At 40.6% G+C, this 24,213-nt stretch overlaps 2 protein-coding genes across 2 annotated transcripts; one reads left to right on the forward strand and one right to left on the reverse strand.

Annotated features, from left to right (window-relative positions):
- Positions 1-320: 320 nt before the first annotated feature.
- On the forward strand, positions 321-11,538 carry drg1 (developmentally regulated GTP binding protein 1). The gene is made up of 9 exons (XM_085463572.1): positions 321-523; positions 2,077-2,200; positions 2,329-2,504; positions 2,610-2,679; positions 6,656-6,825; positions 7,509-7,639; positions 10,177-10,344; positions 10,490-10,612; positions 11,172-11,538. Exons 1-9 carry the CDS (start codon positions 485-487, stop codon positions 11,269-11,271), a joined length of 1,101 nt encoding a protein of 366 aa, XP_085319698.1. The 5' UTR covers positions 321-484; the 3' UTR covers positions 11,272-11,538.
- Positions 11,539-18,445: 6,907 nt separating this feature from the next.
- stard7 (StAR related lipid transfer domain containing 7) lies at positions 18,446-23,860 on the reverse strand. Its single transcript, XM_085463573.1, has 8 exons — positions 22,932-23,860; positions 22,528-22,691; positions 22,311-22,360; positions 21,816-21,926; positions 21,548-21,630; positions 21,342-21,441; positions 21,159-21,243; positions 18,446-20,601 (listed from the first exon to the last, which is right to left on the reverse strand). Exons 1-8 carry the CDS (start codon positions 23,384-23,386, stop codon positions 20,423-20,425), a joined length of 1,227 nt encoding a protein of 408 aa, XP_085319699.1. The 5' UTR covers positions 23,387-23,860; the 3' UTR covers positions 18,446-20,422.
- Positions 23,861-24,213: the final 353 nt, after the last annotated feature.

Raw genomic sequence — 24,213 nt, forward strand, 5'->3', positions numbered from 1 at the left:
AGATTTTTTTTTCCTCGAAGAGCTAACTGGGATTTATCAAGCAAGTTAACTAAACGTTTTTTTTCCTGATATCCAGTGAAGTAGAACAACCTTTCCAAATGAATAATGGAATTTTCCATTGTCTATAGCCGTACTATTGCAGTACTTGTGTTTATACATTTTATTTGAAATTTTAGTTGTACTAAATTCCACCTTCCTGATTCGCAAATGAAGCATTTGCACTTATGGAAGCTCATGCTGCGTTGGCGTTTCTCTTTTTTGTTCAGTGAGCAACCTGTGAGTGAACGCGGGCTGTCATTGGTCAACGCACCGGGTATCACGCCCCGCCTCTGTCCGGGTTCTCGCGAGATTTCCCTGGAAACACCGCACCACCGCGTTCGTGTGGTGTGCATGCTAAAGTACCCCAATAACTTTGCCAACTTCCATGTAAAACCTTTTCAGTTTCAATCGGTAACGTGAATTTTACACGGGGAACACCGTCACCATGAGTATACTCGCCAAAATAGCAGAAATTGAAAATGAGGTAAGATGGAAACAGCGGGCGGGCTAACCCGCTGACTGTCACGTTTAAGCTAGCCACAAGCTGTTAGCGTTAGCAAAAATATTACAGCCGGGCTTTGTTTTGCTCTTAATATTTCTAACTCACATTTTTTCTTTTGGCCACAAAGTGCATATAAAGTTGCTTTACCCAGTCAGTGAACTTGTGAATCCATTACTAATCATATAAGACAGTGTAACGGACGTGCTAGTGCAGGTTGATGGTGGTAACAAGTAACAAGTTCGCCTTTAAATAATGTGTACACGTTAACTGTTCAATACAAGTTAACTTAAAACGACAGTGTTGTCTTTTAATTCACACGTATCCATATATTATGATCTTTGTATGGTGTGCCGTCTGTTGTTGTATTGAGAAAGCCTCAAATTTGAACATAAGAGTTCGTACCAGCAGGGGTACTTGCTTTAAATTACACTGAATGTTTTTGTTTAAGTTTTTAGTTTAGTTTAAACTTAACTTTAGCTTAACATTCAGCAATTGTTTCATTTCAGCTCAAAACATTCAGCTATCGGCATTCACGCTGCAGTTTCTTCAGAAAATGCCTTTTCTAGTTTTTAATGGAAACCTTACTGTATTATCAGAGGCAGTAAAAGGAAACTCTCCAGGTTGCAGTGCAAAGACTACTTGTTTCACTGTCTTCTTTAAGGGTTGCCACAGCAGATCATTGCTTTCATCGGTCTTCTCTGTGGTCGTCCTCTTATCTCCCTGCCTGGCAGATCCATCTTGAACATCCTTTCCTTTGTTAGCCATTTCTCTCACTTTACCAGCCATAATTCCTACATTTAAAATCTTGCCTTCTATTTTACTGCCTCCAAACATGCCTTCCCCTACTATTCTTTCTCAGTCTTTGGCCATTAGCAGCCACCCTGCTGGTCAGTTGTACCGGTAGCAGTTCTTGTAAGTCACTAGTAACATTTCTAGCTAACGTGTTTGATTTGGCAAAGACTTTACACCGGACGCCCTCCCTGTCACAACCTACCCATTTATCTTTAACTTGAGACCAGCACTAGGTGTACATTTTAATGTGCAGAGAAACACAGTTGTGTTGATCTTGGCCAGGACTTTTCTGCCTATTAAAAATGTTTCCTCCCACATTAAATGCTTTAAACTGTATTATTTATCAAATGGACAGAAAAACTAGGATTATTAAATAAAATGAATGAGTATCTGTTAATTTAGGGTTAAAAAAAACTCTTTGCCTTAACTATGATCATTCAAGTATGTAAGTTTGAGTTAAAGTTGCATGTCAAATGTAAGAAACTCTTGCATTTAAGTTGGCATAAAGTAAAAACTGTACAACATGAGAGAATGGGACCAGGTTTATAGTGTTGTTACTGTGTTGTTACTGCACTGACATCACAGTAAATCCAGATGGGCAAAATTAAACTTTGAATTGTAAAGGATAAGTCTATTCTGTTTTAAGTTTCACCATGACTGTACCTGAGTGCAGTCAGTAAAAACTGCTTACTTAATGTTTTTTAGAAAGTTCTCATGCAGACTGGTATTATTGTTCACTGTAGATGGCCAGGACGCAGAAGAACAAGGCCACAGCTCACCACTTGGGTCTGCTCAAAGCACGTCTTGCCAAACTCAGAAGGGAACTCATCACACCTAAAGGAGGCAGCGGTGGTGGGACAGGAGAAGGTGAGATCAGGATACTTGTGTCCTAATGATGTTACCAAAATTTTGTTTTAAATATTTCTTTATTTTTGCCCGGCAAAGAATGCTAATGCATATTTGATTTTTTTTCATGTGTTTCCTCCAACTTTTAGGTTTTGATGTAGCGAAAACCGGTGACGCTCGTGTCGGCTTTGTCGGCTTTCCTTCTGTAGGAAAGTCTACACTGCTAAGTAACCTTGCAGGTGTATACTCTGAGGTTGCTGCCTACGAGTTCACCACTCTAACAACAGTACCTGGAGTCATTCGGTATAAAGGTGCTAAAATTCAGGTACAAGAGTTTCTGCTTTCTTCAAAATCTGGAATATTGTTCATGCTGTGATAAGGTTTAAGTTATTTGCTTATATTTTTCTTTTTCTGACTTCGTCCTTTTTAGCTCCTGGATCTCCCAGGAATCATTGAGGGCGCCAAAGATGGAAAGGGCAGAGGCCGACAGGTCATCGCAGGTAATGATTTGATTACAGTGGAATCTGCTTGGAGGGAAATACAATGGCAGTTAGAGCAGGGCAATATGACCAAAAATATTTATCACGATATACATTTGAAAATTTGCGATAACGATATAACTGACGATATAATTGACACTAGACAAAATACTTTACAACTCCACAACTTTATTAGTGCAAAAAAAACCATCAATGTATTTTCACTTAAACAAGCAGCTGTTTTTTATGTGCATTAAAGTTATATAAAAAGTTTACAGTGCAAATGCAAATTCCTTGCTGACAGTTAAACCAAAAGGCATTTCCAGTGGAAATTGGCCGACATATCCTCAGCATAACCATGTATAATATCCACTAAACTTAAGAGGTTATACACACACAATACCGTAATATTATGCTGAAGCACAGTACGTATCACTCAGCGAGGCGCCTGCCTACGATAGCCGTAATGCTCCGACAATCCATCAAGCGCTGTGGGTTTGTAGCTTAGCAAAGTCATACTAAAACATTTGACAGATTTTCAAGCGCCGTGTACGACATAAAATCGTTTCGAGGTCAGTAAACACAACCATTGGCTTCATCGGGTGAGGGCCTCCAGCTCGCACTGGAACGGTTCGCAGCCGAGTGTGAAGCAGCGGGAATGAGGATCAGCACCTCCAAATCTGAGGCCATGGTTCTCAGCCGGAAAAGGGTGGAGTGCCCACTCCGGGTCGGGGATGAGTTCCTGCCCCAAGTGGAGGAGTTCAAGTATCTCGGGGTCTTGTTCGCGAGTGATGGGAGAAGGGAGCCGGAGATCGACAGACGGATTGGGGCTGCAGCTGCAGTAATGCGGACGCTGCACCGGTCCGTCGTGGTGAAGAGGGAGCTGAGTGTAAAAGCGAAGCTCTCAATTTACCGGTCGGTCTACGTCCCTACCCTCACCTATGGCCACGAGCTGTGGGTAGTGACCGAAAGAACGAGATCACGGATACAAGCGGCAGAAATGAGCTTCCTCCGAAGGGTGGCTGGCCTCTCCCTTAGAGATAGGGTGAGAAGTTCGGCCATCCGGGAGGGGCTCAGAGTAGAGCAGCTGCTGCTCCACATCGAAAGGAGCCAGCTGAGGTGGTTCGGGCATCTGACAAGGATGCCCCCTGGGCGCCTCCTGGGTGAGGTGTTCCAGGCATGTCCCACCGGGAGGAGGCCCCGGGGCAGACCCAGGACACGCTGGAGAGATTATATCTCTCGGCTGGCCTGGGAACGCCTTGGTATTCCCCCGGATAAGCTGGAGGAGGTGGCTGGGGAGAGGGAGGTCTGGGCCTCTTTGCTTAGGCTGCTGCCCCCGCGACCCGGCCCCGGACAAAGCGGATGAGGATGGATGGGTCAGTAAACACAACCAGAATTCATACATAAGGCACACAGGATTATAAGGGGCACTGTCGATTTTCAGAAAAATCAAAGGATTGATTTTAGGTGTGCCGCATTTTCCAAAAAACATGGTAATAACGACGGCCCACTAGCATGCTCTACCAAAAATAGTGCTTTGTTGTGTATCTGACAGACGAAAGCTAAACCAATTCCACACCACTGAAGTTGCAGCATTTTTACAAACCAATTCTGGTTCATCCGTTTCATTCAACGATCTGCTTTCGCCCTTCTCATTCTCCGTCGCCGCCATGCTTTTTCCGCCATGTGCGTATGAAAACAAAGGCACTGCACATGCGCGTTTTACCCATATTCTATCGCGAGATTTCATTTTCTTATCGTTGCCCAACATTATACCGGTATTACTGTGAATGGTATGATATGGCCCAGCCCTAATGGCAGCACTACTAATAGTGCTACTAGAATTTAGCTTTCTCCTGTATATATTTATAGACAAATTAAATCATAAGATGTTGTATTTGTAGATGCGGGAACACTAAAATCAATGATTTTCAGTGAGACAATGTTTCACGTCTTTATCTAAAGTTTGCTTAAAACACAACTGCTGATGCTCTACAGATTGACTGTGGCCTTTGGCCTGGAGCTGATGTCATGCCCAGGCTTAACCTGGCGTTTCAACCCTTAACTGCAACACCCTCCATCTGGCGTGTCAGCAGCGATGGCCAAAAACTCCTTTGTCCCACACGCCATCAGACTGTTTAACTCCTCTCTGGAGGGGAGAGGGAGGGGAAACAGGAGGACAAAGGAGGGGGGAACAACTAAGCTGTAGTGCCTCTGCACCTCACTGTACAATACCTTGTGCAATACTTTTTGTAAATAGTCAACAGTGCAATAGACTCAATACTTGAAATGTGCAATTCACTTGTATTTTTATTTTTTATTCCTATTTATTCTATTTATCCCCTTTGTATATTTTATTTATATTTGTCTCTGTATTTATATATGTGTGTGTGTGTGTGTGTGTGTGTGTGTGTGTGTGTGTGTGTGTGTGTGTGTATATATATATATATATATATAACAGTTCTGTAACTGTAACTTTGGTCGTTGCTGTGCTTTTTTTGGAAGTCGAATTTCCCAGAGGAACCCACCTGAGGGATTAATAAAGTTCTATCTTATCTTATCTTATCTTATCTTATCTTATCTTATCTTATCTTATCTTATCTTATCTTATCTTAAATCACTGCCCACCACCTCCACACTTCCAACCCTACACCTCCCTTTTACACCAGAGCCCATAAGAGGCTCTTTCTGCTGCTTCCACCATCCTGCATACAGCTGTCTTCCGCTCATTTTCTGAAACTCTGAGTGTAGTGAGTGCCATCTACAGTGACTGTACTGGGAACCTTCCACACCCCACTTCTAGAGGAAACAGACATACTTGCCACCCTTTCACTCTACACTCTTGAATAAAGTCTTGGTGTTTTAAGCTCTTCCTTTCATGAGCCTCTTCATTACTGTTACATTTTTCTCTGGCATCAAAAAGTGCAAGCCTGCTCAAAGATTTCTTTTGACCATTATGGCCAGGCAGTGAACCTCAGCTTTATCCACTCACTGGACAATTTATTAGTTACGCTTTCATTGTACCAGGTTGTGGTACTTCCATTAGAACTGCTTTCATTCTATGTGGCACAGATTCAACAAGGTGCTGGAAACATTCCTCAGATATTTACATGATAACGTGACACAGTTGCTGCAGATTTATCAGCTGCTGACAACTTAATGTCATGTTTACAAAATCTGTTTTAAGATGCTTTGTGACATGGTGTGCTATCCTGCTGCAACAATACCTAGGTAGGCTGTGACATTTTAAATAGTGCTCAGTGGTCTATGTAGATTTTACAGGTCATGGTAGTCTTAAGTGCTTGAAAAGAAGGTAACCAGATTTCTTTAGGTTTGTGAAAACATTTCTTGCACCTCATATGAGCTATCGAGGTCACCTGAGGCAAGGTGAGAGTGGGTGTGGAAATGCTCGGGAAAGTTTCTCAAATTTGCATTGTAGGTGGCTGATAACTCGTGTCACACCCACCACCTCTGTTTAGTGACAGACATTCACAGTGGATGTAGATGGACTTCTTTACTCGTCTCTCAAACCGTCTGTGTTCGTGGTCCAAAATGTGAACACTGGCATCCTCAAAAAATGTGCTTTCTCCTTTAAGTTCATTTGTTTTGTTCTGTTGAGCTTTCCCTCCTGTATTGTGCCATGTGTTTATGGAGTGGTCATTTGGTTTCCATAAAAAGCACTCCTCACAGCACTCTCTGGATATTTTCCCTTTTTCAGACAATTCTGTTGATCCTGAAAGCTTTTTCCGAAATGCAGACCAGCTCGTCCTGCATCAAAAACCAAAGTCACTTAAATCCCCATTCTGAAGCTCAAGTTAGAACTTCAGCAAGTCGTCTTGACCCATATGACCTACCTGGCTATATGTCTAAATATTGCCTTGTGATTTGTTGATTTCATATTTGCATTAACGAGCAGCTGAACAGGTGTACTTCAACTGGGATTTCTTTTTACACATTTCTGACTGATGTTATTGTTTCTTTTTCCGCTCTCTCACAGTGGCTCGAACCTGCAATCTGATTCTGATAGTGCTCGATGTGTTGAAGCCTCTTCTTCATAAGAAGCTAATAGAACATGAGCTGGAAGGCTTTGGCATTCGGCTTAACAAGCAACCACCAAACATTGGTTTCAAGAAAAAGGACAAAGGAGGCATCAACTTTACCGCTACGGTACGTCTCATATAATAAACACACTAAATGAAACTTCGCACTTACAGTTTTCACTTTAGAATTAAAAACTCAAGTGAACAATTACACTGATACTTAAAACATCATTTACTTGTCATTAAAGTTAAAGCCTCTACATTCAAGTGTAATGTGTTCTCCAAGCTAAGTTTTTAAAATCTCACAGTCCCAGACATTTTGATGTTTTGTCCTTTATTTGTGTTTATCCTCCTGTCCGGCATTTGTGTCTATCTGTACTTTCGAGAACAGTTTAACCCTCTTGCTACAGCTTACCTGCGCTAATGTTAGCCTAACAGTAGTTCTGTAGCTCATCATGAGGTAGCAGAATGTCAGCTATCCCATTTTCTCTAATCAAACAAACATGGGTGGTATTTAATTTTCCCTTTTTCGTTTATGTCCAGAGCTGAATGTTTTTCATATTTTGCAGTTTATTGTAACACCTTGGAGAGCAGCCACTTTTATTAATTCAGCAGAGCATTTAGATGCAGAAATGGGTAGTGATGCCACATGGATTAGAACATATGGATTTTTATTGTATTGCTGACTCTAATATGTAATAATTGATTAATACAGATCTTTAAATTGTGACTTTTTTAATGACTATTTTCTTGCTTTTTTGTGTTACTTTAAGTCATCCATCCACATGCACTCTCTCTTTCTCTCTCCAGTGTGCACAGAGTGAGCTTGACGCTGAAACAGTTAAGAGTATCTTGGCAGAGTACAAGATCCACAACGCCGACATCACTCTGCGCAGTGACTCCACAGCTGATGACCTCATCGATGTGGTGGAGGGAAATCGGTGAGCTGCTGAAGTGTCACAATGGGCCTTTCTTAGTCATTCTCAGTGGGTGTGGCCTGCCGGTCTGAAATCCTATTTAACACTCCCATCATTCCCACTACAGATGGATTTAAATATGCTGTTTATGTGCTAGGCAGCATCTGGGAGAACTCCTGTTTTAATCTTACTTAGATGACTCAAAGGTTTTTATCTTAATATAAGAAGTCAACAAATATGGGATCAGAGATATGTGGAGTTGAGCATGGTCCCTCCTCTGAAAAAAGCAACTAGGAGAAAGACCACAATACAATAAAATAAAAACTACAATTTCTGCACGGAAACAAATTTATCAAACACTATGTCTATAGAATATTTTTTAAATAATGTCTAAATCCTGTACACCCCCATGTGGATCTTAAGACTGGCCAATCAAAGTCTGAAGTCCGGACTTATTGTCAGCTTTATTGTAAGGGATTTGGCCAAAAAATGCATTACATGTTTAGGATTTACAGCATTTCTTAATGCTGTAAATCCTAAACAATCCTGAAAAGTAATTGGAAAAACATAATTTTAAATACAAGGACTTTTTTTTGTAATTCTTGCAGTGAGTGCTTGAAGTCACCCTTGGACATCACAAGATGTTGTTTCCTCCCATGAGATGCTCCACTAGGCTTTTACCACAGCTGCCTTCAGCTGCTGCTTGTTTGTGGGTCTCTCTGCCCTCACTTTTGTATTTAATAACTGAAAAGCTGCTCTACTGATTTGAGATCAGGTGACTTGGCCACTGAAGAATGTCTCATTTCTTTCCCTTGAGAAACTCGTCATTGCTTTTGCAGTATGCTTTGGGTCATCATCCATTTGCACTGCAAAGCTCTGTCTGATCAGTTTTGCAGCATTTGGCTGAACCTGAGCAGAGAAGGGTTTTTTGTGAAAATCCCTTGAATTAATGATGAAATTCTGGCTTTCATTCACATTTAATTGAGTTAAAATCCACTGTGATGTTTCATAAGGGCAAAATATTTTTAAAAATTCTCATAATTCAGAAGCCTATGGGCCTATTAACTGTAATTGCATAAAGCACTAGGTGGGGCCCCCTCCTTGCCTGTATACTTACAGTATTTATTTGAAGAGAGGTGTCTTAACAAAAGGAAATGTAGCACTACATATTTTAAACATGATTAAAATTACTTAATATACATATAAAAAAAATAAAGTCAAACGTTCCTGTGAAAAGTAAACACTTTTTCCTTCAAAAAATTACTGAACTTTGGGAGGAAAATGGACACAGTGGAAACTGTAACCACCTGTTATACAATTGAATGAAATATACATTATTTATTCCATCCATCCAGCCATTCTCTTCCATTTATCCAATTCAGGGTAGCAGAGGGTTCGAGGCTATCACAGCTACCATAGAGAGGTGGGGTACACCCTGGATAAAACACCAGTCTGTGGCAGGACTAACGCAGAGAAACAGACAACGATTCACACCGACACAGACAGCCAATTTGCAATCACCAATTAACTTAAACCCACTAACTGCATGTCTTTGGACTGGAAGGAAGTACAGCAAGAACCCAGGCGTGTAAACTCCACATCAGGCAGTAGTGCTTAAACAGTATATAGATCGATAAAATAAGATATGTCAAAAGAAATAAGGCAGAAAGTAATTTGAAGTTAAAAAATAAATACAATAAATTAAGATAAGTTTACATTTAAATGAAAATATTAAGCTTTATATGAAAAACAAAATATCTCAAAATCAACAAGCAGAATAAAGGAATTAAATGTCTTACTAAATGTAGTAGAAACAGTAGAGCATGTCAGTGACTCAGAGTATACTAGAGTGTATAGTTGACAATGCAGTTCAGTTTTATTTATGTAGCACCAAATCATCACAATGGTCTCAAGACACTTAATATTTTAAGCTAAAGACAACATTATAGACGAACCCCAGTGATTCAGCGATTTCCTTATGAACACAAACTTGGCATCAGTGGGAAGAAAAACTCATTTTCAACAGGAAGAGGCTTCTGGCAGAACGCGGCTCAGGGTGGAGCAGCCATCTGCTGTGAGGGGAAAGGGAAAAGCACAGAGATGGCAAAGCACAAACTGTGACAGAGTGCAAAAAAAGGACTTACTCTAGTCGCATGTAAGTGCAAGAGGAGTGAAAGAGGCAAATGCATTATGGGAGGTCGTGCATTATTCTGAGCCAACAGCAGCAACACCGAGGGATAGTTCAAGGTCACCTGATCTTACTTTTACTGCAAGCTCTATGAATTTATAATGATATTCATTAGGAGTTATTCTGCCAAAAGTAATTGATTTGTAAATCTTCTGTTTGAGACCGCGTGCACCCTGTGCTAGGCAAATGGCATTAGTTGTAATATCTAACATTTGCGTATCAGCTGACATGTTAGTTAACAAGTAAATGTAGTAGAAGGCTTCATGCTGCACCAAAATATAGACTCATTTATTCACCATTTTATTTCTTGGATTATTTAGTATAACTGAGTATGTAGTGGTTTCACTTACAGACTCTGTCCCTGTCCCAACAGCGTCTACATCCCATGCATTTATGTGCTCAACAAAATCGACCAGATCTCCATTGAAGAGCTCGACATCATCTACAAAGTGCCCCACACTGTGCCCATCTCAGCCCACCACCGCTGGAACTTTGATGACCTGCTGGAGAGGATGTGGGACTACTTAAGGCTTGTGCGCATGTAAGAATTTCCATCAATACAACCTGCAAAAGATTCTGTGAATGCGGCGAAAGTCAGTTATAGATTTAAAGCAAGTCTTTGGAAAATTGAAGTGTTTGTGTGTTCAAACTGGAAAAAGTTACTGAGATGATACGTTTACTTACAGCTACACCAAACCCAAAGGCCAGCTTCCTGATTACACGTCTCCTGTTGTGCTCCCCAATGACCGAACTTCAGTGGAGGATTTCTGCATGAAGATTCACAAAAACCTCATCAAAGAATTTAAGTAGTGAGTATAGTTGCCTTAGCTAAAATGCTAATATTTTAAAAATATTTTTGTCATCTGAGGTTATATGTAAGTGATTTTAGAGTGTGGTGTTGATCAGATTATTCTTAATGTGTTTTTATGCGTCAAAACCTTAAAACTAAAACTGGGTGGACATTCTTTTTCTCATGACTCTATCACCTCCCTTAATGGCAACATTTACCAGACTAAATGTTGCCATCACTGGAACGTTTGATTTTTAGACATGTGACCGCGTGTTGCACCACCATCTCTAAATGGCCCTGGCAAGATAACATCGTCAATCATTCATTATGTTAGTGCTGCTGAGCATTAGCCATCCTCAAGGGAACGGACGGGTAAAACTGTGACACATGGAAGCTTTTGCTCCTTAAGGATGTCACATACCCAGTAGGTTCCTTTATAATAGAGCTGTAGCAAAGAATGATTTGTCGGGCTACTTTATAATGGCCTGATATCTTTTCTTTTCACACTCTTGAACGAATCATCAGTCAACCAGGATCAAACTCTTTTTTTTTTTCTTTTTCTTAACTCTTTCTTTCAGTGCACTTGTTTGGGGCTCCTCTGTAAAGCACAACCCTCAAAAGGTGGGCAAGGACCATGTGATGGAGGATGAAGATGTTATCCAGCTGGTGAAAAAGTAAAAAAAAAAAAAGGATTCTTAATGCTCACTGCATGACCCATGTTATCACAAAGTGTTCTGTACAGCTGCTCAATAAACTACCGGACATGTCTGTCATTACAGCATCTGTTGTTTTTGCTTTCATTGATTTAAAACAATGGCAGGTTAAAGTGTCATATTTAAAGTAACACACAGTACTTAACACCATGAATAGTTCATATTGAATATTGGTTAAGGCTTCCATTGACTCCTAAAAGAACTGTACAATAAAATCACAGTGGAATCTCAATGTGTCTGTTATTTTATGCTTTTTATTATTCTGTGCTTTTATTCAGATAATAGATTTATTACTTTATCAAAAAGTGTAACCAGGAGTGTTCTGTGTTGTGCTAAATTTGGTTTTTTAGGAAAAATCCGACAGAAATGTTGCAGATGCGTACCCGCAGCCAGCATTATGGCTAACATTTAACTGTGGCTTAGAGGGGGGAGGGGGGGAAAGAGATTTATATGACATTGATGATGGGGATAGTTATTCAAACTGGTGGCCCACCCACTCCCCCGCTCTCTGGTGGGGACGGCCACTCAGGTTAATAAGTTCATTCACTCAGATGCAGTCTGAGGGTTGTTGGGATGTTCACAAGTAGCCAAACTCCACAGAGCAAAATAAAGCTGCTTTTTATTGGCACTGGGTGCACTCTTGGAAGTTGGTGTTATTTAATGTCCGTATGTTACAACAAGACCACTCGGAGTGCGAGTACCAGAAGCTAATGAATGAATGCGATGGATGACACCAAGCATGTAAACTGTGGTATAATATGGCTGGATTAGAAATTTGAAGAGTGAAATCAAGCAGTCCAAACATGAAAGATACTCATGTTTTGTTTTTTAATTATCAAGCGTGTGTGCAAAACCCATGCAAAGATGTTGCCAAGCTAAATAGGAGACCCTTACAGTATATTTAATATGTATACATCAAATGCAGGCATTTTATCATATATTGGATATAGTATTGCAAAAAAATGCATGCTTTTATCTTCATTTACTAAATTAATATGATATGGAACCGCAAAGAAAAATGATTCCAGTTTGCCAGCGAGAGAAATCCACTGCATGTTTCCACAAAATCTTTCTCTGCTCATAGGTAAAAAGCCACTTATTTGTTAGAAGTGTCATCAACATTGTGCTTTTTTCTAAAATAAATTGGTTACAGTGTCTAATTTGGGATCATCCTTAACACTTTAGATTTGCACAGATGTGTTTAGGAAAAAAAACAGATGTGAAAGTGAGACAGCATGACCGACAGTATAACGGTTCATGGAGTGTATTTGATATCTTTTGACTCCAGTTCTTTTAGCCCAAAAGCCACTTTTTAGTAAAAGCTGCAGTGGTTGAAGGTGAAGCCTGCCTGTCCAGCAGAAGCAGCAGCAGCAGCAGGATCAACCCTTCCCAGACACCGCCTCTTCCCCACCCCCTTTTACCCTGTAAATTATAGCAGCACTTTAGCTAATGAAAGAGTTGAACACTGGGCACTAATAAAAGCCATTAAGTGAATAAAGCACTTCCCCCTCTAACAAAATTAAAGAATCTACCCATTTGGAGAGAGAGGACTCCGTATTAATATTTATGAAATGCGGAACCGGCGCCCCCCCATTCAGACTCCCCAACCTACATCCAATCCCAGCCTGACCAAGTCCTCCTTGCCAGTGCACCTATCCCAAGAGAACATCCCCAACCCCTCCTAGCTTGAAGGAGGGGCAGGAGTTGGGGACTTGAAGGGTGCTGAGGACGCAGTCAGGACAGTCTGTCTCCAGTAGAGCAAGCTGGAAGACCCCAAGACACAGCTCAGAGCACCCAGCGGTCTTCACCACCCCTCAACCACCTGCGCCTTACGCTTGCTTTGAGGCTAGCGAATGGAAAGGTGAGTTTCTTGGAAAGACAATGTGTAGAGGAGACTTTCCAACGAAAGCAGCTGGAAAGTTGTCCGTTAAACACAGAGTAGGTTGAGACCAACTGTTTTCAGTGATACTGTGCTGGTCAGGTTTGAAGAACAGTTGCTTTAGGTTTTGTTGCTTTAGCTCAGAAAGCACTTTTTTCAAATACTTCTCTTAGTATTTTAAGCCGTGTTGGTTTCCAGAAGAAGACAGGAAAATAGAAGGTAAGTAAGCGTAATCATGTATCACAATCATCATCTGTGCATAAAACCCATTAAACCATCCCATCAGCTGCGCTGCATCCCTTTCAAACATCCTCATTGTTCTGAAAAACAAAAGTCTGTTTCATCACCGCCGCCCACCATCTTCACCCAAAGTACTCCAATTTTCGTGCCATTTGGTCACTTCCAAAGGCAGCTTTTTTCCTGTTTGGTGCATTAATATGCATTATGGTGTAATTTCATCACACAAAGTGGTTTCACTTGCTGAGCCTTGTAAGTTGATTATTGTGCCGTGCCTTTTCATTGTAGTAAAATGTCCTCAGGGAGCTAGAAAGAGACACAAGGGAAGGTAACAAGATTGTCAAACCTTTTGGAAAAGAAGCTCTCTTAGCCTGATGGTATCACAACACAGGAACACTTAACATAGTTAAGACTAAAATGTTAGGAGTGGTTTTTCTTTGCTCTTAGTAGATGGCAGATGCACCCCAGATGGACTACAGAGAAGTAGCTATACCTCTAATTCTTAATTCAATAGAGTCCAGGGAGCATGGTTTGTTTTTAGTCAATAACTACTAAAATTTCAGGGACTTGGACTCTATGAGATCTTGCGACTCTAATAAGATCACAGATGAATTACCCAAACTCTGTTTCCATTGATCACTTTGGGAATGCCCAATGAGGAAACAAATTTAATCAAGCCAACATTTTTCAGGCCTGCTGCAGGTCCTTTCTTAAAAATGTTTGAGATTTGAGTTTTAAAAGAGTGAAAAGTGATCAAATGGTGACTTTTTTCCTCTGTTAGAGTTGGGCGTGAAGGGCGAGAGGGTGGGGTTTGACGCAGTTCGTGCGCAGGAAGGGTGTAGCCCTTTTTCCCCGCAGTGACCATGACCTGTGAGTAATCTTTCGCTTTTTTTAATTCTGCAGCTCTTCCTAGCTACAAGTCTCTTCATCTTTTTTTGATCGTAGACCAACCAGTAGCATTTCTTTTCTTTCTTTCTTTCTTTCTTTCTTTTTTTAAACATCCCCATGAGATCAGATCACTTCTCTCACACTTTTTGGATTTTTCTGAAATTTTGCATTGCCGACAGCTCCGACTGCAGGACCGTCCTTCAGCAAAACCCATAAAATATTCTAACAATGCTGTGTCTTTTTTCAGGAAAAAAATAAAACCTGCTACTTAACATTTGCACAAAAACCTGGTCGATACGGCACGTTGCTTGGTCAATTTGTGCAGAGTTGCATCTGTGCAATATCTGTTGGACTTTTTTTTTGTCGTTGCTCATGACTCCATTGTGCTTGATCTAACCATGCAGTGCATCTTCTGTCCATGGTTGTGCCAAGCACCTTGGAGTCTTGTGTGCACTGTCTGCCTCAGCTATCTGGATATCTATTTCAATGTCTCTGCATTTTTCCAAATATTCATGTATAAATGAAATGATCACAAAAAATAGGGCAGTAAATAAGACTGGACGACAGCGGTGGTGTGTGGTAGAAAAACACAAAGAAGATCAATAACCACAGGGTCAATTTTAATAATATTACAAGTGTTTAGTTTATATTTTAATAAAATCTCATGATGCAGTAAGATGTGGGGCTATGGCTCATTAATACCATCTAAATATTCTGTGTATTTTTACTGGTTATGTTGAATAAAGTGGAAAACTTAACAGTGAAAGCAAGCAATCGGGTTCATAGCATTCATATAAAAAAAAGTGTTTTGTTTTTTTTATCTATAAGTTGGATAGCAAAAAATATGGGAGGTTTGTGGAAATGATCAATTACAATAAGTGCTCAGTGATTTTGAGCATGTCCAGTGATTTCAGCCTGGTAGAGGTCATATATTAAAACAATGTGTCGTTTGTAAGGACTGCAGACTCATCACAGATCTGTAAATCAAATGACGAGACTCTTAGAAACGCCTGAAACTTACAAGCCAATATGTCTCAGCCCGAGTTTATGTTCTTGAAATGATCATCAAATATATTACTCCATTTTCTCCGCAGAGGTCGGCTATTTCTTTTAAAATTCAGTCTGTGTCGTCCAATCCCAACTAATGCATCAAACCAATAAATCTGAAATATGAAAACCAGACTCCTCCTTTCTTTACGACTCTTATTTTAATCAATCAACTCATTATGGATGTGGTGCCATGCCATTTGTTATTCCTCAGCTGTAGCTGCTATTTTAAATACAGTAATTGTGTAAGTGTTACTAATACATTCTACTCAAATGTCTCACAGAGAAAGTTTGCAGTGACAGAATCATCCATCCATCCACTTTGTTAACCACTTACCCAATGCGAGGGGGCTCAAGCCATTAAGAGAGAGGTCGGGTAAATTCTGGGTACGTGGTCAGTCTATAATAGAGGTAACAAATGCACAGGGACACAGAAACATACGCACTCACAGTCACGACAACTTCAGAATAAAGAATGAACATGCTCTGAGAAAACTGATGGAGGCAGCAGAAGAACATGAAATATCGACACAAAGACAGCCACAGTCAACAAGCAGCTTTGGACGTCTGTCAGGCGACCTCCTAAACACTACAGTCTGCAGTCAGCATGGCAGTGCAAAGTGAAAAATAATAAGACCTCACCATCTGCCGTTCAAAACAATGATTACGTAGCCCTAAATTCTGCTGTGAAGCATAAAAAACACTTTAAGGTATAATATTCGATAAACCTCTCAAACTAAAACTAGTTAGGACTGGATAAGCAGGTTCAGTAAGGTTAATTCACTAGATACACACATCACAGCAGACAGTTTTTATTTTTCAAACTAGACTTGACAAGAATATTGTTAAATGAGAACAACTATTCCCATTCCCATGTGAAACTACTCTTAGCTTGAGCTATTCAATCTTCAGATCTCTATCTATGAATTTAAACAGGCAGATTTGTGTTTGCAGGTCCTCAGTCTTCAGTGCTTGTGTTGAAGGCGGCTAGGCTTCTTTCTGGTCTGCGAGGATGTTTCACGTTTCTTTCAAGTGGCGGGTTCAGCTAATCGCATGTACCTGGTATTTAACCCTGGGAAGCTGTCATCTTGGAGGTAGTCCTGAGGGTTGTTTGCCAACTTAAAGTAAAGACTACACAATGTCCGGTGTGCAATACAATGAGGAGTTCTTGTACATATAAAAGACCAAACATCCACCCCAGAGATGCAAAGAAGAAACACCTCATCAGAATAAGAGCCAGTGGTACGTCTGCACTTAAAGGAGAGGGGACGCTCTTGTGAGAATCCGAATGTTCCCAAAGACAGATGGTTTGAGAAAGGAGTAAAGGACATCAACAGCCAAAGTGAAAGATCATCACTGAAGAGAACTGGTGTCCTGCAACGCCAGCAATCAGCCACCTATAATGCAATCCAGAGATCCCAAGTGTTTCAACCTCTGTAATCCTTCTTTGTGTGTCCCTCTTTCGCCTCTTTTCCCTCCCCTCATTGCATTCATAAGTGGTCACGGCAGACGGCTGCCCCTCCACGATTCTGGCGCTACTGGAGATTACTTCCTGTTGAAAAAAGGAGGTTATTTTTCCTTTCCACTGTTGCAAAGTCTTTATTCATAAGGGGTCCTCTGATTGTTGGAGTGTTCTCCCTATTATTGTAGGGTCTTTAATCTAAACTATAAAGGACATTGAGGCAACTGTTGTTGGGATCTGCCCCTACAAAGGGTTAAAGATTGTTTGACCTCTACCTGTCAAATCAGACTGCTATAGTGCAATGTGGGGAGCAGAATTACTTAATAAGTGACATAATAGCTTATTTGGAGTGCCAGTAGATCTTTCTCTGAGTAGACTGATCAGTCACCTATAAAAGCAGCAGCTGACCTGTGCTGCTGCTTTCTGTGGATTAAGTCAGTCGAATTAAAGGTTGCAAGATGTTTTGCAAAAACATCTGTTGTGCCCACTAAGGTCTCTCTCCCTGAGAAATACAGCAACTGGACATTAGCTAGCAGAGAACTTTTTTGCGACAAACTGTGCAGAAACTATGTTTGCTGTTATTTAGTAAGCAACTTTGAAAAGTTGCATTTCAAATTTCCTGCCACTTGAAAAAAAGACTACTCTGTTTAAGTTGACTCCTCTCTTCTTCCGTACAGCGACTGCACCTTTTATTTACATCTGCACCATGAACACATCACAAATATATATTTGGAAAAAAAAAAAGCATCCCAAATGCAGCTATGGTTTAAATTTGGAAATCATTGGTAATTTTCAGAAATTATCTAAGAAACCACTGACGTTTAGGTTAAGGTCACTGGGACTTTTAACGGATGGACCCAAGATATCAATTGGAAAATGCTACGTCACATTGTCCAATTATCACCTTCAAACTTCAGCCACATGAACTCATTCAATACTATTATACATAAACCTATCAGATTTAAGTGCTCATTAATTGCACCTGGGACTCATCAGTTTTAGTACTGAAGAAGCTTCTTGGATGAGAGGTAAAAGGTCTTCATGAATGGTAAATGGCCTGTATTTATATAGCGCCTTACTAGTCCCTAAGGACCCCAAAGCGCTTTACATATCCAGTCATCCACCCATTCACACACACACATTCACACACTGGTGATGGCAAGCTACATTGTAGCCACAGCCACCCTGGGGCGCACTGACAGAGGCGATGAACCTAAATGAACCTTCATGAACCTAAAAAGATGTGGAGGTAACTTCAAGTCAAGCACTTAAGACAAAACTGGCAGATATCTTTTATAAACGACATGCAGCTATTTTAACACGTATAAATATTTGATGGTAAAGTAGTACACTGTGCTGATTATCTGCAAAGAATCAATAGTCAGCATAGATATAGCAGTGAGTGTTATCCAGAGCAGACAAATTAAACAGTGTGTGTGCAGTAAAGCTTATATGTGCAGAGTGTCACAGACCGTCTGACCAGACAGCCTATTGGATTTACAGATTATCCCATTAGACTGGACGATGGTGGCCCTTCAGTACAAACACTATGCTAATCAATCATGGCCCCGAGCAGCACAAGTCAAAGCCAAATGCTTTCTGCATCAAAAGTTGAACCCACAATGATACACATAAAGGACTGTTTATTTCATCAGATTAATGTTTCTTCCATTTCAGAAATTAATTTTAAATCACGTGGATTACAAGTGCACCTGTTCATAAGCCACACTTTCCCCCTCTTTCTTTTCCTAAAAGTTTAACAATGGAGAGAGAGAAAAAAAAGTTACCTGCAAAACAAAAATAAGATGTGAAAACTGGTTTTAAATACTGCAGGTGGCACAGAGGTGTCTTCAGTTATCAGATCATTCAAATGTCACACACACACACACACACACACACACACACACACACTAAACATTAGCAAGTATGACATACTGTTTAATTGGGTTATAATGAGAGTCAATTTGCACAGTCAACCCATGAAGAGTATCTCATCTTACACTGCCATTGTTAAAAACACAAACAGCAGGAAAACACTTCACAACAGAATATAATTACACACACACTTTTGATACACTGGGAGCATACGCGTATCCACACATGGGACCTCCCTCACACAAGTGGAAACCACCATATAGAATTAGCCAATTCACTCAAATGTACCATTTGAGTGAATCACATCTCGCAGCACAAGCTTGCGCTACAAGATGTTAGGGTTTTTTTACAACATTATTTCACGATTCTTGTGCCAGTCTGTAAACAGTGAACTGTGTTAGGCGATGTTATATATTCTGTGGCATGTGCTGCTATTTGTACATTCATAGCACCCCCTGCATGCAAGGGTGACATGGAAAGATGAATTCAAAGGAGTTTCAGTAGGACACACGAGAACAAAACGGTAGCATCAAAATTTAGGAGAAAGACGTGAATCTCATTGCACCCATTGACAAAAAAACAAAAACAAAATAAAAATCCAGTCCTCCAGATGTGACTTTTTGAGTATACAAGATCTACAGCAACACAGAAATATCCAGACCTCCAGGAGTGCAAACTGTGTTGATGAACCCAACAGTAACAAAATAAATTCTGAACTGAAATTGGACCACCTCTTAAAAACACAAAAAAAAACCAAAAAAAAAAAAAAAAACTATCACATTAAATGCAAATGGCTTGGGATGTGGCACAAATACCTAAAACTTTACACCACTGTATCTGAGGATTTATATGGTTGTTATAAGACACTATGCCCCTAATGCTGAAGGACTGGTTCATCTTCAGAAGGCTGGATGCTTTAAACACTTGCAGGAACACAGTGAGACGGACCGTCTGATACCTCAACAGGGTGGATAGTAAACTAATGTCGATAGCAAACAAAAAGCTTTATTTTTTATTTTTAAATTCAGTAATTGTATCATTTTTTGGCCAAACTCATAATTTAACTTGTCATCTGTCATGCTTCAAACAAATCAAAATCACTTGCTTTAAATTCCCAGCAGGGGGCCTCAGTTCTTCTCTTAATCCATAATTTGACCAAGCGTTAACTTCTTAGTAAAAACAAGGCAGGTGTAGTTGCAGTTCTATGTCATACTCATTTCCGCCACAACTTGTTGAAATCACACTACAGACGCTAATACAGTAGTGAGCAAGCTGGCGGTTTGAATAGAGTTTAAAGTCAAGCTTTGTCTAAAAACATAAGACAAGCCATTAAATACTAAAATGAGTAAAACTGTGTGTTTGGCAAAAACATGTCTATGGTTAGGAAATTTGGCTCAATTGTATAATTGCAGGAAAACATCAGGTGGCATTGACTGGCTGAAGAAGAAAAATGCCAAAACCAGCAGTCTGAACGACAACTTGCATTGCAACACTTTCTCCAGTGACAACAATGCCGTCACTAATGTAGTCCATCGTTCTTGTGACATCTCCTCTATAAACAGCATAAACATGTCTATGGATGGACACGTGCCGCTATTTTAGATCGCACCTTTCATTTTCAGTTCTTCTAATCTACCCCTAAGTTTGGGGTTGGAGGGTTATTGTTCCTGACTTGAGTGCAAGTGAAAACACACCAAGAAAACCTCTGCTCTCTACGAAATCTCCATCTCAAGCGTAGATCTGTCCAGAACCACCTGTATGGGCATTTTCTCCAGTGAGGCGCTCCTGGCTTGACGGCCTGTTTGTGTCACTGGATTTAATGACACTCGTGTAGTCTTGAATTCCCACTTCTAAGTTTTTGGCCCGCAGGGCAGCAGTGTGCAGTTTATCCAGAAATTCGGGCATACCTAGACAGGTTTTAAGAGGGAGAACATTCTCAAAATCAGGCTGGAAAAGGCATAACATGATGGAACACTCTCTCTGAAAACTAAATTTTACATTTTAGATTGCTACATTTCTGTCCAGACTTCTACAAAATGTAGTATTATTCATATATATTATTCAATTAAATATGAATACATGTGGTTAAATATGATGTAAAATATGGTCAAAATCTTGCCTTATGTCCGTTAGTTATGGTGTTGATTAACAACATCATGACAAATTGCACTGCCACAGTGTAGTCAACTTTTTAAATATTGTTTTAAACCGTGTTTGCCTCCAAACTTGTTAGAGCATCCCCCACCCCGTCTGCTCCTTCCACTGAGACTTTTAAAACTAGACTGAAAACTTATATTTATTCACTGGAATTTGAGTCAGTTTCCTTTATTCCATTCCTTTATCCTCTTTCTGTTTTGTGCTTTGTACAGCTCTTTGATCAACATTAGTCATTTTGAAATATTCTTTTTTGAATAAATTTCAGTTAATCCTTACGTGATTAGCGTATGACTTTTTCAGTACTCACCGCTCGACACCATCCAGCTCACACAATAGCGGGGGAAGACGGTCTGAGGGTCATCACTGTAGGTCAGCAGATAATCAAATCCATTCTGTGAGGAGATAAGAAAAACTATGCTGAGCAACTTCAAAAAAAGGACACAGTTGTTTAAAATTAAATAATCTGTGCAGCATGACATTCATCACTAACCTCATCAAAGGACTTGTGTGGGCGAATGACCATCTTTGACTGGTATGAATGAACTCTCACATATTCCTGTGTCTCTGGTACTCTGGGATGCTGTACGGCTCTGCACAGCCAGATTATCAATGCACAAGATAAGATACAGCATTTAGTCTGATTATATAAATACACCCCAAAATAAACAAATTAACAAACATCTCTTTAAGTCTGACCTGGAGACCAAGATCATCAGGTTGTTGTTGAAATCAACATCATAGCGGCGCACATATACATAGTCCCTCGAATACATGGGATACTGTGAAGGACATCAAACAAGATCAAATAACAACTGAGTGTGCGAAATGCAACCTAACCTTACTTGGTTGGCAGTTGCTCTTGATCAAAAGGTAAATGAAGGTTATTCATACTTTGACTGATAACAAAAAAAGTGTCACGGGTGAATGCAGGGTAGGCTGAACAAATAGCAATCTACAAACTCACAGGAAAGTGTGTAGCCCAATGCACAACTTCAGAGCCAGTATTGGCATGTCGGTCCACCACTTCAAGCTTGATAACGAGAGAATCCCACTTCTTCCTGTACTCTATGTCCAACTGGGGGGAAGGGAAAGGCAGAGTGTTATTGCTGTTAAAGCATTCCTGTGATGTGTAATGCGATTCCAAAAAAATAAAATCCCATAACCCCGAAAAACCCACTCCAATTAATATTAATCTATAACCCAACTTGATGTGTCGATTTTAAAAGGTTGTCTGAGTAAACAGTGGTTCAGAAGGTCAGACTTCAAGAGTAAAGAGATTGCTGCACACCTAAATCCCCAATAATGGATTAGGAGTGTAGCCTAATCGTACGTCCTAATCATTTCCTCATGTATGTCAGCACTGAAATAGAATAGGTGATCAGCTTCACGCAGTTTCCTCAACGACTTAAACTTTTGAGGTAGTCAAAATTGCACATAATTAGACTGAACTTAAATATACCTGTACATTGAAGAATTGTCTTGGTGTGACATCATCATAAGAGCCCAATACTGCAAATAAAAGATAACAAATCAGACCAGCTCAAAGTACCTTCAATTAACTGCTTAAAATGCAAGAAAAATCTGCAGAATCCTTTAGAGCTACAAATATTTCTCCCTCTATGACAAAACTGGACAAATATGTGAGACACTGTTAAACATGTGTGTGACTAGCTGACCTCGATATTCGTAGAGGTGACTGTTGGGAATAGGTCGCTTCCACACTCTGAAGTCCTTCTTTTCCACCACAATTTCCCAGCCAGATTCCTGTTGCCCAGTTGCAGTCTCCGAAGACACACTTAGTCGTTTTGCTGCCTCCAGCGCCTGCAGCTCCAGTCCACACCTTCACAAAGATGCAAATAACAAGCTTAGATTACTTACAGGTTATATTCAGGTCATAATGAAATGCTTAACTGTACATACAAATGTAAGAACAAATTTAACTGCACTGTTTACTCAAATTTTGAATCAAGACAGGAATATCAATGCTGCTTTGTTGAGAGTGTCAACAGAGTAAGAGGCATGTTTACATCTATTCCTTTTTTTTTGCAAAAATATATGCCTTTATAAAATGTTGTCCCACCTCTGAATTTCCTCATCTTGGATTTTCTCATTCTCCCACATGAAGACACCAGCCAGGGCAGCCACAAATTTCCCAGTAGGGGCGTGCTTGCTCTGTAATCTGCGCCATATGTTGCCAACCAGGGTCCACTTGGTGCGCTCCGAGTACAGGTTGGAGTAAAGCTCTCCAACCTGGCATGCACGCCGGAGTCTCTGGCCGGTCACAAAGCCGCAATGGTCCGCAAATATGGACAGCAAACCCTTCCTCTTGGGACCAGAGGCCGCGGAGTCGCTAGCACCCACACCTGCCCTCTGCAGCCAGGACAGCAGCAGGCCCACGTTCCTGCCTAGCAACGGGAGCCTCTCAAGCTTTCCCCTTCCCTCCTCGACAGTGCGTCGAAATGACCAGCTGCTCTGAAGCCTCACTGTATTTATACCGATCTCACAGATCGGACGGCGGGGCACCGAGTGAAACATGACAGCTGTGTCCGTGACACAAGTTCACAAAGACAACGTGAATTCCAGAAGTAGCAGAGTGCAGCAGCAAGGGTTAGCTAGCAAACTTTGTTTCCAAAGCTAATGCGCTGCGAGCTACCACCGCGCATTCCCTCTCTACCTACGCAGATAATGATGCACAACTATAGAAAGAAAAATTCATAACTTACTCTAGTAGTGCCACTAGCTGCGGAGTTGTCTGCAAACACGCGACATGTAACGTTAGCCTTAGCTAACCTTATCTCTCTTCACTAGCTTCTAAATTAGCGGAAGTTACCAGCACAAACTAAAATGCACAGAAACCCCCCCGCTCCTGCCTCTGAATATAATATCTAATAACTCCACTGTAAACTGAACTGTTATATTGTAGCTATCTGTCCTGAAACAGCCTCACGTTTTCACTCAATACATTTGACCTCCTCTTCCTACTCTCTACCTTATGCACGCGCTTTTTAAGCCCGCCCACAATTCGCTATACGCCCTGTGATTGGATGTTTCTTGCTTAATGTCACTTCTTATTGGACAGGGCCACACTCCGTTTGATTTTGAGTCGTTTAATCACCAGCATGTCTGGTTGTCCAGCTTCGTGTGTCTACTAAACCCCATCCACCTCAGTTGCAGCGCTTAAGCGATGATCTGGGTTAAAGGTAGTGATGGTGAGATGAAGCCTCATGATGAACTGAAGCTTTCCATCCAATTGGTCGACTCATGGTTCGAAGCATTGTGATGATTCATTTGCTCTACTGCGCCATCAAGTGGACAATTCAAGTGAAGCGGGCTCTTTGATTATAATGATGTGTAAACCTTAT

This window comes from Copadichromis virginalis, linkage group LG7 (genome assembly GCF_057382275.1).
Source record: "Copadichromis virginalis isolate Kocher_CV1m ecotype Utaka linkage group LG7, C_Virginalis_male_GT1.1, whole genome shotgun sequence".
Classification (NCBI taxonomy): Eukaryota; Metazoa; Chordata; class Actinopteri; order Cichliformes; family Cichlidae; genus Copadichromis; species Copadichromis virginalis.

Bases quoted from the DNA above. Each gene is read 5' to 3' on its own strand.
- stard7 (XM_085463573.1), bottom strand. From the start codon at position 23,386: ATGTTTCACTCGGTGCCCCGCCGTCCGATCTGTGAGATCGGTATAAAT. The intron at 22,692-22,931 runs GTGGGACAACAT...ATCTTTGTGAAG, and splicing joins CAAGATGAGGAAATTCAGAG to GTGTGGACTGGAGCTGCAGG. The intron at 21,631-21,815 runs GTGAGTTTGTAG...TGTCCTTCACAG, and splicing joins ATTGGGCTACACACTTTCCT to TATCCCATGTATTCGAGGGA.
- drg1 (XM_085463572.1), top strand. From the start codon at position 485: ATGAGTATACTCGCCAAAATAGCAGAAATTGAAAATGAG. The intron at 7,640-10,176 runs GTGAGCTGCTGA...CTGTCCCAACAG, and splicing joins GATGTGGTGGAGGGAAATCG to CGTCTACATCCCATGCATTT. The intron at 10,345-10,489 runs GTAAGAATTTCC...GTTTACTTACAG, and splicing joins TACTTAAGGCTTGTGCGCAT to CTACACCAAACCCAAAGGCC.